The 16,011-nt window shown below is 32.7% G+C and overlaps 1 protein-coding gene across 18 annotated transcripts in view; it reads left to right on the forward strand.

Annotated features, from left to right (window-relative positions):
• Window positions 1-5,882: 5,882 nt before the first annotated feature.
• LOC148311195 (uncharacterized) overlaps window positions 5,883-16,011 on the forward strand; it is a 35,764-nt gene continuing 25,635 nt past the window's right edge. For 16 of the 18 annotated variants that reach the window (XR_015837298.1, XR_015837297.1, XR_015837296.1 and 13 more), the window contains exon 1: window positions 5,883-5,962. Coding sequence is in view for 13 of the 18 variants with exons in the window: in XM_088257039.1 (XP_088113165.1) it covers window positions 5,947-5,962 (16 nt within the window). In the remaining 5 variants the exon portion in view is untranslated. Of the gene's footprint in view, window positions 5,963-7,606; window positions 7,691-16,011 lie in introns of all 18 variants that reach the window. The other 2 variants (XM_088257053.1, XM_088257054.1) reach the window with 1 other exon arrangement.

Raw genomic sequence — 16,011 nt, forward strand, 5'->3', positions numbered from 1 at the left:
ATTGTTTTGTCTAATTGATTATAAAAAAATTATAAGAAAATTATCCCTGAAAAAAGGTGCCAGAACGCCGTTCCACTGCATTCCATGAAAAAAAAAAGCCCTGTCCCTACTTTTAAAGTTTTTAGTAACGGCAACAGAGAGCCATAGACGCTTCTATCTATGAATTAATTAATTAAAAAGCCCTGTCCCTACTTTTAAAGTTTTTAGTAACGGCAACAGAGAGCCATAGACGCTTCTATCTATGAATTAATTACGTGATCATTATACTAATTTGCGTAATTTATTGTTGAATTAGCTTTAAGATGTCGCGGAACTAACCTGACAGTTGACCATTTGTGCGCTTGTGCACTACACGGAGTTTTATCGTCCGGCAGTCCGGTTTTGAAAAATAAAAGCGACTACGACAGTTAAGCGTGATCGAATTTACGCGCATCGTGATCACGCACCAATCGAGCACACGGATCCGAAGAAAGAAAGACAAAAGCACAAGCCAATCATCCGTTTATCATGCTAACTGAAGTGCCGGACGATAAAATTCCGTGTAGTGCACAAACACCCTTAGGTGGATGAATTTTAATAAAGATTTTATTTGGAAAAAGGGCAGGTTTTATGATATTAATATATGTTGGAAACATAGGAAATAATATCATCATTGGGCGACAGTCCACTGCAGTTCATACCTCCATCACTCACCATTGGCCCTGCTGGGGAAATGTGTAATTTAAGAAGAGAGTTCTTACAAACAATATTTTCCTTTTGATATTAATAATACTGAATGATGAGATATGTATGTACATTTTGCATTTTACATTAATTTAGTATGTAATTAATTATATTGTAATAATAAAACTGCCATTTTTTATATTTGTTATATAAATTTTAGTGATATCATAAGCATTTGTTTTTCATTTATTTTTGACAGTACATTTTCTATACATATTTTTTTAACAGCCAATTTCTTTTGAGTACAAATTTTCAATGTTTTTTTAGTGTGTTCAAATATTGTACACAAATCTTTTTCTATTTGTGCCCTGTTAGGTTACCCCGACGTTGACTATCACTCTAGCAAAGGCTTTGCAGTCCTGCGCCATATGGAACAACTCCACTTCTCTTATCCCGGTCCAATTAAAAATGTTGCACAACAACGATGTTTGCTTTCTGCTATCTCCGAGGCATATTCCAATGTTTTCCATCATAATTAATCGTAGAAAGTGGTATTTCTCTCCGGGAAATACTTGACTCAGATATGAGATCTTACGATCTTTGATATCGGACAAGACTTCTCTGTCTTTAATTTAATTAAATCCTTAGCAATGACTTGACCTAAATTAATCATAATTAAATGTAAAAGATGGTATTTGTCTCCATGAAATATGTGACCCAGATACGAGATATGATTTATACACAAATACTGGATTTAAATACAAAGACTTTATTGATATCTCAGTGAATGAATTATTGAGATATCAGGTCTACATACTGTCATTCATACGAAACTGCTGAGGAAATATCAGCAGTGGACAGGGTGTTAGGAATCTGATGGCTTGTAAAAGAGGTGTACAGAAAGCATATTAAGTACATGGATTCTTCTTCTGTGGTCTCAATTTTGTGGATTGGTTTGGTGCAACAAATATCACCTGCTTCGCCTTTCCGGTCTATTAAGCGCCACCGTCTTCAGCTCCTCATACTTTGAACGGCTCATTTCCTTATACAAGTCGCAAAGATATTTGCGGTGTGTACTTGTTATCCAAATACTTGTTCACAAAATCTGGATTATCTCCAATTACAGGAGTTATTTTCATATTATTTTTGACATCTCATCAAAGATGAAGAAGAATATGGAAGTCTGGGCATTTACGGGGCTGACGACCGTCATAGGCTGGTTTAAGTGATCACTTTACACACGTGTAACATTCACCAATTCTACCCATTATTGACAACCATATCACTCAAATTCTTGGAAGTTCTATATATATATATATATATATATATATATATATATATATATATATATATATATATATATATATATATATATATATATATATATATATAGAACTTCCAAGAATTTGAGTATATATATATATATATATATGAACCAATTTAGAAACCTTGTTCTTGAATCACTAGAACTTCACTAGAGACATCTATTGGTGAGATGTAAAGAAGCTTTTTATTAAGCAAAAACTCTTATATTAATGGGCAGAATTGGTGAATGTTACATGTGTGTAAAGTGATCACTTAAACCAGCCTATGAGGGTCGTCAGCCCCGTAAATGCCCAGACTTCCATATTCTTCTTCATCTTTGATGAGATGTCAAAAATAATATGAAAATAACTCGTAATTGGAGATAATCCAGATTTTGTGAACAAGTATTTGGACACACTCAAAATGTTGTAAATAAATTATCTGGTTAAATTATAAGCTTAATAATAAAAATGAAAATGGTACTTTCTGCCGTTTCTCATGTGTGTGATTATAATCCAGGGTTTGGACCTCACATACTAATATAAGAGTTTCTGCTTAGTAAAAAGCTTCTTTACATCTCACCAATAGATGTCTCTAGTGAAGTTCTAGTGATTCATGAACAAGGTTTCTAAATTGGTTCATACATATATATAGAACTTCCAAGTTGGTTCTCAATAATGGGTAGAACTGGTGAATGTTACACGTGTGTAAAGTGATCACTTAAACCAGCCTATGACGGTCGTCAGCCCCGTAAATGCCCAGACTTCCATATTCTTCTTCATCTTTGATGAGATGTCAAAAATAATATGAAAATAACTCCTGTAATTGGAGATAATCCAGATTTTGTGAACAAGTATTTGGACACACTCAAAATGTTGTAAAAGGTATATAATGTTGGCATTGAATGCGTGGGATTTTGTCTTTACCGAGTATAATTCGGATCTGCAAACAGACTTAACACTCTTCTTGTGTATTATAAATACTTATATGGCGGGACAAGTGTACACTGATTTTCGTCAATTCGATTGATAGTAACTTAATATCCAGATATAATATGTTTTTTGTAATATAATACAATGATATTTCCTGATTTGTTTGTATGTATGTTAACACAAGCTCAAACATGAAGCGACTCGAGATTTATGATATTTGTAAGTTTCAAAATTTTGAGTAGTGTGGTTATCAGTCATGGGTAGAATGGTGAATGTTACACCTGTATAAAGTGATCACTCAACCAGCCTATAGGTCATAACCCCCGTAAATACCCGGACTTCCATATTCTTCCTCATTTATCTTGAGTCAAAATGTAAAAATAACTTCTAAGTGTGGAAACTCAGATATGTGAACAAGGATTTGGACTCACACAAATTTTATGATTAAAAATATTGTGACTGGTCATTAAAAGTATTCAGATTAATATAAATCTCAAGGAATGATGCAAAAAAATTGTAAAATAAATGCCATACTTCATCGAATCAATACATTTTATTTAAGAAATCCCTTATTATGAGTTTTAATAATTGACGGATCATCCAAGATAATACTGGTGGATGTATGTACCAATAAATGACACTGATGCAACTGAATATTGATATACATAGTTTACACTTTCCCCGCCTCACCTTGTTATTATAAAAATAAGCTTTTGTTGATATTCTGACAATATTCTCCATGTTTTATATTTTGTTGCATTGTAAATTTAATTAAGGTAATAAACTTATTTCCTTGGACATCTTTGTTTTCAGTATCATTATTTCACATCCATACACCTTTCTTGGTTCTTTGATAAATGTTCCTGTCTATCTCTACATTTAATAATAATAATAATATAACTCTGTATTCCAGCTTGACTAAGTGGTGGGTGCAATACTTAGTCAGCCATATCGCTCACTCCTTTCAAGAACGTCATAAATCAAAAAACTAGATTTTTCAGGGGAACGTTTTTAAAGTTTAAAAATATAATACAATGTATTGAAAATAAATATCAAGCCACTTATTGAACTTTTTACTGTGCAACAGATCTTTTTAGGTAAAACCTGAAGGTTTTTTCTTCATTCGAAAAATATGAAGTATATTTTAAAAAATAATTAAACAATACCTTTTCTTCAAAATGCAAAAACAACACTTTCTGCCCTGTAGCGGGTAAATATTAAGTTTAAAATGTGGCTCTTTTGCTGGGATATAGTACATTTTCTGGGCATTCCGAAAAAATGTTCAACTGAAAATTGTCGTTTTTTGATTTATGACGTTCTTGAAAGGAGTGAGCGATATATGTTTTACAACATTTTTTTATACAATAAAATTAAAAATAATAAACAAATAAGAGAGTGAAAGAAAAATAAATAAAAATAAATTTGGAGAGATGTAGATGAACATTAGCTCGCTGGCAAACGCAGCACTGTGCTCCAGTGCCGCCACATGTCCAGCCCCCATCTGTGCTCCACAAGCCGCTTTACGATGAGGCTGGAGCTCTTCATCAGCCTCTCCCGGAAGCCTGCCACTCGGTGCCTTAACAGGCCATCCCAATGTGGTAGGCGTGCTGTGGCAAACATACCACTCGCGCTGCAGTGTCGGGGTAACTTCATTAAAGCTGTGTAACCGTTATTATAGCATATTTTCATGTTCTTTAAGCTTTTTTTCTGATCTTGGATATTGTTTTATAATGCCATTTAGCAAACATCCCCATTTCAGCTTTCAAAGACAACAGCTGAAGGCACGTTGCAGGAGCCTGGGTGAGGACCGATCCGACATTGAATCCGTGTTAGTTCATAAGGAACTCTCGCGAGAGGTGGTACATACACGATAAAAAATAGTGAAGGGCATTGGCTTCATAAACCAAGCTAGGACACAGAATGCCAAACCCTCTTCCAGAAGAACAGAAGGCCTGTTAATGACTATCAACAGTCCGGCTTTTCCTGCGGAGTTTTACGTGGTTTTCTCCCAACAACGAGCAAATGCTGATAATTTCCCGATTAGCCCACACTAGTTTATCCATCCTGTTCCCAACACAAATTAAAATAATACATGTTCTTAGCTAGAAGAAATAAAAATCCACTTAATGATCTAATAAATCTTATGCATACATAATAAGCAAGATAAATATTAAATGCACTTAATTTAAAAACCCTTATAAAAAAAGGCAACGACATCTTAAGGGGTGTGCGGTTATATAGGGCATCGCATTTAGAGGCTTCGCGTTATAGACCAGAATTAAAAAGTACTGAATTTTAAGATTAAGATTCTACCCCTCCGCCGTAGCGATTTTGACAATTAGTAATTTTGAACAATTATACAGCCATTTCTACAAAATACTATTGGATTGGCAGAAAAATCAACAGGATTTTTTTCAAAGTGCAACGTCAAAAAAATAAGGTTGTATGCGCAACCAAAGATTTAATTTAAAAAGATTTTTTTAATGAATTTATCTAACGTTCGAGTGACTGAACTGGATTACCTTTTTCCTAAAATAATTATTCCTTTTGTCACTTAAAAGGTACCTACGTCTTTTTAGCTGACTACAAATTGTCCGTTTATTTTACGAACTATTTAGCCTAGACAAATTCTTTGATCTACTTTCGACCAATGAGAGAGCTTTATTTTAGATTTTACCAATTAAATCACTCGCGCATTTTCGAACATTTGAAGCAGATATACTAAGCTTAGTTTAAAAGGTATTGCGTTTAAGATAAATATAGCCTTGTCCTATTTTGTCGCGCACTAATGAACCACGACAGAAAGAACAAAGCATAGCCTCTGTAAAGGAATCAATAGTATAGTAAAAAAGAGATGAAGATTAGTTTGTATTGCGCTATTTCTTTCTATTCCTGTGTAGTATGATAAAATTGTATTATCAAGCTTGCAGCCTATAAATACAAAATCTATGGTTAGAAGTAAGGAATCCGCTTCCATCTTTTGACAAACGCGAGTTTCAGCAGTTGAGTGAAGTCGTATCATAAAAAGTAAATCAATTTAAGTGAAATGGCTGATAAAAAAGGTATACAGTGTACAAATTGAACCCTTTTCACTCTTTATAATTTATTTATTCCTACATTTTTTATTTTTGTCGTTTGCGAACGAAAATTCGTATAACGCCCAAATTTGACATTTTGAGAAGTGTCATTGTATTTCGACTTAAATCAGTGATATTTCATATTTAATCTAGCTTCCGATGTTATAAAACTATTGATTGATGTCTGTAATTTCGATTTTGTAAGTAAATCGGGGTTTTTTGTGCGTTTAATAATGTTACCGCGCAAAATCAATAACTGTTCCTCTACAATCAAAATGGTTGCCATTTTTCTAGTACGAATTTCACAATATAATCTCGCCCGATTATTTACTTGTAAATTATTTAGTTTAATTGTTAATTGACGCGCGTCGGACTTAATTTGTCGTGTTTATTTGTTTAAAATGTTTGTTTTTATGTGCGCATGTCTACGCCGAACTATCTAGAGTTGAAAATCAATACATCTACGACGCGAAAATTTTCTTTGTCGACTGCGTAAGTGTTTTTACGGCATGTCGCCGAAAAATGCTAAAAAAATATACGTTTAATCTTCATTTAATTAATTTACAACTTTAACAATAGTTAAACTACATATTTTGTGGATTGCTCTTTGTGTTAAAATTGTTATTATTTAAAGTATATTTAAAAAAATACATAGTAAAATACCCCCACTGAAAAATATACCAATAGTAGACTACTCAAATACTTATTTTTTAACATAATTTTTTTGACATCCGGACATGGACAAAGAAATTTTGGAGAAGGAAATATGCAAGTCTGGGCATTTGCAAGGTTAACGACTTATCATTGGCTGGTCAAAGTGTTCACATCACAAAAAAGTTCGATTCATACATGAAATATGAAATAAATCTGAAAGAATTTTAACAATTTAAAGAATTTTTAAGGTTTTAGGTCTTATTATTTTTTTTTTAAAAGATCACAAAACTAATTTTGAATAAGAAATATTCCATTCATTCCATACTAATACAGATTTTGAAAAGAAATTATAATTGTTGCTCACACACGGGTAGAATGATAAATTTTAGAGTACAAAGTAATCGCAAACCATCGACTTATACAGGTCGTAAGTCCTGTAATGCACAGAATTACATGTTTTTCTTCTTAAAAAACTTCTTCGTCTCTGTTGAAATGTCAATAAAGAAGTCTTTATAATGATTCCTCGAATGATGTACAAAGATCCAAGTACTAAAATTATTTTAAAATTTCAACTAAATACCTGTAAAACATTTCAGAATACTTGACTTTACATTTAAATTGTATTTTATTTTTAACCAATGGTCTCAGACCAGATGTATAAAATAATTGAAGTTTTTTTTTACTGTTGAAATAATGGCTTCCATTTAGATTTTTTAAACATATTTCCAAAAGGCTTTAAATTTTGAGCATTTGCGGCCAGTGAATATTTAACCAAGTACCTAATCGGCCTGCCAGTGTTTGAAATTTTCATCTCCCGACGAAACGATGGAAAAAAAAATTCGAAATAAGAATTTTGGAAAGATTTTTTTGACATTTCATTTGTTTCGACATGAATTTGTGCAAATGAACTTGTCTATGGTGAAGTTTTATGTGTAATTTTAACCATTTGTACGCTATGTGTTGTGTTCCTTCCAGAAGCATTGATCAGATTGGCAGAGAAGCGGTCGAAGCGACGGGAATCAATTCCAACGTTATTTGTCTCAATATAAACATGAAAGTGTGAGATGCCATATATATCTGATACATTATAATCATTAAAACTTATAAATATTTATACATATTAATACAAATTATGTGTTAATTATTCATGTATCTGAATGAAAACTTGCAACACTAAAAAACGGGGCATGTTGTCCAAGAAAACGGAGTAATTTCGAGTATTTGGCGTGATCGTACCACACCGTGCTGTTCTCACTAGCTGAAACTGTTGACCTAACACATTTGTCCCAGAACACAATGCTTTAAAAAGATCACACTATCTACAAATTACTTCGTACAATACATCGTAAGCATTGCCGGAAATTAACCAAGTTAAAATATGTACTAAATTATAATATTTTATGAACTATCTTTGGATTTTTTTTGAAAGCCAAACTAGAATATCAAAGCAATATTTTGATTGAATTTGAGAAGAAGAAAAAAAAACATACTGAGTTGCCATTCTATAAAAATACCATAACTTTCACAGAATGACTCTTTCAATTGTTACAGTACACTTACGATGTATTAAAACCTATTTTAAAAGATACACAGTTAATATAAATTTAAAAATAAAAAAAATGTCCCCCCTTTTTGGTGTTGTCAATTGAAGCAAAAATGTTTTAAAAACAAATCTAAATGTCTTGGTGTGTTTATTTTGTTTTTATTTTATTTTGTTTTAATTTTTATTATTTATTTTTGGGGTATGGCTAACTGCTTGTTCTTAATTTTATTTTGTTTATTTATTATTTTAGATTTTTTATTTGAAAAGGGGACAATAATATATATTATTTTTAAATATCAATTTTATTCCATTAAAAAGAAAAACATTTCAAACTTAATAAATTATAATAATTTTGTATGTTATTGGCCCCCTGTTTTTTTTTTAAATGAGTTTTTATTTTATTTTTTAAAAAAATATATAAGATGGGAGTCTTTGATGAGATTTTTCTATGGAGTGAGAATAAAAAGGATGATCACTGTAAAAATATATAAATATATTTTTAAAATGGCAGCACTTGCCATTCCTCATTCCGTTTTTAAGTATTTGCCTCCTTTTTTCTTTGTTCCATAATGTTGCCAGTCTGAAAAATTATTTATAATTAATTGATCATCAGAGACGCCTACACGCTTGCCTTTTTTTAATTACGAGAAAATCGACAATGGTATTCCATTAGTTGTGATTAGTTGAACAATTTTTTTATATTTAGTGTTTATATCAGTGTCGAATTTCGAAAAAAAAGTAAATAAAAAAAAAAATGCAACCGTGTCTTATTGTTTGTTTTTATTATTTTTTCACTGCTAATTTTTTAAAACATTCCATATCAGAATATGCGGAAATTTGTTTAAAAATTCAAAACGACTACTATTACTACTACTACCATTGCGACCTTTTAGTACAAGGGCAGGCAGAGAGGATGGAACGCCACACTCTGTCCTGACATACGCTACTGGTTTCCTTCGCATCCATACATGCCCTCCGTTTACGTAGGCTTTTGACACCATCAGATTTTAGATTCTGATTTATCTTTTGAGTCTTTTTCGGCCGTCCTCGTTCTGTTCTCCCGTTCACGTTTGCCAAGCATACTTTCTTAGTCATTCTCTCATTATCCATTCGCTCCACATGTCCATACCACCTGAGAGAACCTTCAAAAAGACGCCATAAATGTTAAGGTTTTTCTGTTGATAGTGAAACGAAAAATATTGTCTGCCTCCGTGGTTTAATGATTAGTGTATTTAGCTATAGCGTTGGAGGTCCCGAGTTCGATTTCCAGGGGGGGGGGGGTGAAATTAAATATTGAAATTAAAAATGTGTTAACTATCAAGATAATACTAATTTTATATGATGCATTGGCCTATGCACCATCAGGTACAAATGAGGCTTTGAAGAATATATTATTTATAATATTCCAAAAAAAAATTAATTGAAATTTTTACAATAGCTATGGGGGTGCGGATTATATTATTCTCTATATTTATTGCGTAGTTTCATGAGTAACATATCGCTCACTCTTTCAAGAACGTCATAAATCAAAAATCATCAATTTTCCGTTGTGCATGTTTTCGGAATGCCCATAAAATGTACTATATCCCAGCGAAAGCGGCATATTTTTAACTTAATGTTTAGCCGTTACAGGGCAGAGAGTGTTGTTTTTGCATTTTGAAGAAAAGGTATTGTTTAATTATTTTTTGAATTATACTAAATATTTTTCAAATGGAGAAAAAACCTTCAGGTTTTACCTAAAAAGATCTGTTGCACAGTAAAAAGATCAATGAGTCGCTTGATATTTATTTTTAATACATTGTATTATATTTTTAAACTTTAAAAACATTCTCCTGAAAAATCTAGTTTTTTTTATATATGACGTTGTTGAAAGGAGTGAGCGATATACAACATCAATTCAGAGCATAGATCTTAAGGTTCTGTTTATCTCTTCTTTTACAATTCCAGCCTATTTAAAAATGTCGCCAGTCAAGTAAACCTACACATTGTGTTTGATCAGAATTATTTAATAAAATATGAATCAATTCCGATGGTGGGCGAGCGCCCAAGGTCTGGTACGATTGTTGCAACATCTCTCATTATCATTGCGTAAATATTTATTTCCTACACAAGAGATTGATAATAACAGATGGTTCCTTGCATAATGATTAGTGCCATAAAATACGACCAATCAAATTCTACTTGGGAGCCGCTGTACTTGCCTACCAACAATACTATGTCTTGATGGGAAATGTGTATACAATTTTTTAGACATCTCAACATAGATTAGAAAAATATGAAAGTCTGGGTATTTATAGAGTGGTGTAATGGTTAGCGTATTTAGCTACCCTGCTAGAGGCCCTGGGTTCGATTCCCAGGGTGAAAATAAATATTAATGATTTTTATCAGGTCAAATGTAGACAGTCAACAGTCATGTCTTTTTCTTCATCTCGTCTTTTATCTAAAAAAATTCTTCTTCTAACCCTTATCAGCACTCAATGATGCATAGGGCACTGCATTATATATAAGCGATGTTATCATGATCATCAAACACATCAAGAAATGTGATCAGGTCTGAGCTTCAGGTACCCGTTTAGAGTAATGTCGAATAAATACCAGAGAAAAAAACTCAAAATAGAAAATATTTATTTTGACTCTCCTGGGAATTGAAAACGGGAGCTCCAGCATGGTAGCCAAAAGTGCTAACTGCTACACTATGAAGGCGGACCGTATATGCAGTGTAGGCGTTTTACAACCTTGCCCTCTAGGGTGACCATGATTTCAACGATACGTGATGATATCAATTTAATTACATTAATACGAGGTCATATTGTTTGATCTAATTTTGCATGAGGTAAAAATAAAAAAACACAAATGTGTCAGATTGTGGTCCCATGCTTAGTATCGCAGACTCTTTGAGTCGGAGTTTCTGGGTTCGAATCCACTCTACCAGAATTTGTTACCTATTTTTAATAATGAGCCGCTTAGGCTCACAGAAATAGTATTGAATTCTAGTATTTTTGTAAATAATAAAAACACAAATATATATTTTTTCTTTTCTTAAAATCTACATAGTAATTTTATTGTGCTAAAAATTCTGAATCTTCATATATTATAAGTTGGAGGTTTTAAAGGCTTGAACTCACTCTTCCACTACTTGATTTCTGCTTTTAAACGCGAGACAGGCTTACCTAAAAATATTATTAACCACTCTACCTTCGGGTTATTTTCTGAGTTAATTATGTATAAAAAAAATCTTTTTTTCAGCAGATTTTTTTTGTTGTTCTTTTGACGACATGTATAGGTGACATTTTTTTGAAAAACATTTTTTTTGGCCATAATAGGTGCTTTTAGGACGGAAGTGATGTACTTTTTCGTTAGCGTGTTCCCTCTCTCTGTCTCGCGTTACATATTTTTGGCACAGGGTTAGCGCAATGGTGCGGAAAAAACGACGTGTATCACGTATGTTCGTATGTGTAGGGCGGTTAAATTCAAATATCGTATGAATATAAATATTTATTTCCTTACCGAAAAATATACGTATATTACGTTTTCTAATATGGAGTGTTTGATTTAACACGTAAAAAGCAAGGATATTAACTAACCCATAAAAATTAGTTTTATTTTATTTTATTTATTTTTTAATTCATTAAGAAATGGCTGAGAATATATATTTTTTTAAATCACCTTTTTGCTGTAGAGTGAAATGATGAACGCTTAAAATTTGGGACATATGTAAAAAGGGTTGGTTTATTGGGAATTATCTCCAAATTCCAGATTTATTCCTGATTTGGTAGAAAGGTGTGTCACTCTTTAAAAATTTAGTAAATAATTCACAAACACCCAGACCAATCACAAAAAAATAAATTATATTGCTATCTCAGTATAGATGAAGAAGAACATGGCATTCTGGGTATTCACAGGGCTTACGTTCTGTCATAGGCTGGTTTAAGTGGTCACTTTACACACGCGTAACATTCACAATTTGTACCTATGATTGACAACCAAACTACTCTAATTCGGGAAGTTGAATTAATCCTAGAATCGACACCTCTTTTCACATGCGAGCTCTCGGCACCATCTGTGGTTGAGTTGAGTAAGTTTTTTTTATTTAGCAGATACCTTCATGAAATGTATTTAATATCAAAATAAAACAAAATGAATCTTTCTTGGATTTATGCTGCAATTGGTGGGAATCGAACCCGCGACAGTAATGCTCAGTGACAGCAGCTGTCAAGAAGCATGCTGTCCACCATGAGCAATTTTTAGTATTGCGTGTGACGCTGTTACAGGCAACGTATGACCAACAGATGGCGCTGCCATTGCGGTCACAAGACTTGTATGTGTCACCTGTCATGTTTTTATTTATATAGTCAGATATAAACATGTGCGCATTTAAATGCAATGTTGTGTCAAAATTTCAAAGCAATCAGTGCATTACTTTAGGACATTTAAAATTTTTAACAAATGAATATAATTTTTTTTATTTACATAGATAATGCACAGCTTTAAAATCAATCCTTATTGGCTAAAATTATTTATTAAGTATTGCCGTTTGTAAAATTGTAAGTCAAAATTACGGAACACAATATTTTTAGAACAATCCTGCTAAATTAAAAATTAGTGTATTTTTATGCAAAGGGTAAACGAATTTAAATTTTATTAAAGTTCCATGTTTCGTGAAAATAGTTATCATTGCAAGAACTTTGCTAAAGTTCTCACTATCTACAGCATTTCTGCAAAGGTGTTCATAGACAAAATATCCTTTATCGTAAAAATAAATTCAAGTCCACAGACCATAGAGATTTTCAGCCGTTTCTTTTTGAACTTCTGTGAAATATAGCCGAAGGAAAATTTTGTCAGTTTGAATTATTGACGGAATGTTCCTTCCATATTTGAATGGGTGATTGCAAAGATTAAGATGTGTCAAAATTGTAATAAAAAAATCCAAAAATTAAACATATTTGCTCACATTTTAAATGTAACTCGATTTTAACATGTGTTTTAAAAAATGTGTTTGATTTTTTGATGTGCATGCCTTAAAATGTACATTGTTTTCGGCCAACTGAATAATATAACAATGAAAATATGTGTAATTTACGTTTGTTTTAAAATATGTGATTAATTTTGCTATACTTTGTCCGCCTCCGTAGTGTAATGGTCAGTACGCTCGGCTACCGTTCTGGAGGTACCGGGTTCGATTCCCAAGGGGGGTAAAATAAATATAAGTAATTTTTTCACTGTTATATTTATTCAATATTACCCCGGACTGGTACCTGAAGCGGAGGGCTGATCACCTTTCCTTCATGTGTAAACGATCAAGATAACACTGCGTTTATATGACGCAGTGCCCTATGCACCATTGGGTGCGGATAAGGGTTTTATTATTATTTATTATACTTTGTTTGGTTAACTCATTTGGCTACCATCCGTGACATCCTGGGTCCGATTCCCTCGGAGATTGAAATAAATATAAATTATTATTTCACTATATGTCCGCCTCCGTGGTGTGATGGTTAGCGTGTTTAGCTACCGTGCTGGAGGTCCTGGATTAGATCCTCAGATGGGGTCAAATAATGATTTTTTCACTCTAATATTTATTAAATATTACCCTGGACTGGTACCTGAAGCGGAGGGCTGATCACCTTTCCTTCATATGTTTAATGATCAACATAAAACTGCATTTATGTGATGCATTGCCCTATGCACCATTAGGTGCGGACAAGGGTTAGTTTTTCAATCTAATATTTATTTTACATTACGTCTGAAGTGCAGGACTGATCTTGCCGTATAAAATTAATGGTCGAGTTAAAACTATCGATTCAGTGCAGTGCCCTATGCACCGTTGGGTGTGTTTATGGCGAAAATTGACGCTTTTTTCATCCGCCTTAGTGCGGTGGTTAGTCTATTTGACCACCGTGAATGGATCCCGGGTTTGATTTCTGACTGGGTCATCATATATTAATCAATTGATTTCCGTTTCGAATTTGCATATTTTCATTTTTATCGTGTTCAGTATTGCCCGCAGGAAAAATATGAATATACTAAATTAAAAAAATAACATCGACAATTGTCACAACACTCACTAAAAGTATATTAATGTTTTTGAAACACCCCATAAGAAAGTTTATTGGTGAATTGACGTGAAAAATAAAAAGACTATCCCATTTTTTTTTTTAAGTATTTTAACTGAGAATATAAAATGAGAATTTTCATTCAACATACTTCTTCTTCTTCTTCTTATTGTAAGCCTTACGGCCTGTTTTTAAGAGGGATTAGCCTCCTGCGACGTCGATTCCCAGCTATCGGCCCATCTCTTTGGTGGTCTGCCCGGGAGTCGTCTGCCATGGGGTTGGCCGTACAATGCGATGTGGGGGAGTCTGGATGATTCCATTCTCCTCACATGCCCATACCATTGTCTTCTTCATTGTCTTCCCCACCTAACGACATTCAACATACTTGTACTTAAAAAAATCTAAAAAATTGATTTCTTGTGTCATTTTTATTTGCGTGTTTCGCTTGTCGAAATACAGCATTTTAGTATGTTGGTTACATGTTGCAACATCACTTACGAATAACTCTGTGTGGATATATTGGCAGTTATATTCAACAATTACACTACGGAGTCCGCCTCCGGGTTCGATTCCTAGGGGGGGTCAAATAAATATAAGTGATTTTTTCACTCGTAATATTTATTCAATATTACCCTGGACTGGTTCCTGAATAAGAGGGCTGATCACCTTTCCTTCATGCAATTAACGATCAAGTTAACACTGCGTCTCTACGATGCAGTGCCCTATGCACCATTGGGTGCGGATAAGGGTTAAAAGAAAAAAGAATATTCAATAATCTCAGACAGATAAAACGCCACTGTTGACAGCTTACAAGATTTGCAATGGCGACTTTTTTTTTAAACACAATTCATAATGATGTCTTAACATCTAGTGATGTCATAAATTGTCTGATTTCCCGCCATTTAAAATTTGGAAAATTTTGTCCTTCAAATCTCTTGTATTAGTCAATAAATTTTGATGAGAATAACACCAATTTTCGTGTAGTTTTGTACATCAATATTTTTTTTAGTATATAAATATAGAAATATCTCATTTCAATGGGTGTTTGTCGTGTTCAAATATATTTTTTGTCAATTCACCAAGTTATTTTCTGGTCAAATAATTTTTCTTTATGACAGTGTGTTTTGATCCATAGATGGATTAACGTTTTTTTTTTTACTTAAAATATATTTTGAAATTCGTTTACAGTATACAGTGCGATGGTTGCTGGGAATTTGCTGTCTTTTTAAAAATTAATTATATAACATATCTTTACATTACCAAAAGAAAAGGCGATTTTTGCAAAGATTCATTCCTAAGAATCGGCACTCAGTATCCTTATGAAAAAAGAAAATAAGCCAAAATTAAAAAATGGCTTTACTAAATTAGGTACTGTTTGTAATACCGACTTAATTCAAATTTATATTCAATAATGGCAACACTTTGTAAGGCTATTGAAATCTGGCATCAGTGTTGACACATGAATTGATCGGGATTACATTTTTATTTACATCATTCCGTAATGTCTTGATACTTTTAAGGAATAATATTGAGGAAATTTAAAAATAATTGTAAAATGAGGTTATCATTGTAAATATATATTAAATTTCTTTTTTTTTATACATGCTTAGATACAGTGAACTCACTGTAATACAGATCCAACCCTTTTTTGCATGTTCTTCAATGTTCTATAAAGTAGATTTACGAGATCTACGTTTTTTTTACATTTTATAATGCAGATTAAAATATATACCTTTTTTCAATGTCACATAAAGCGGATTTACTATATCCGCCTTTTTTCAACT

This window comes from Brachycentrus maculatus, unplaced genomic scaffold, assembly GCF_059751285.1.
Source record: "Brachycentrus maculatus isolate JH-2025_06_01 unplaced genomic scaffold, ASM5975128v1 h1tg000070l, whole genome shotgun sequence".
Classification (NCBI taxonomy): Eukaryota; Metazoa; Arthropoda; class Insecta; order Trichoptera; family Brachycentridae; genus Brachycentrus; species Brachycentrus maculatus.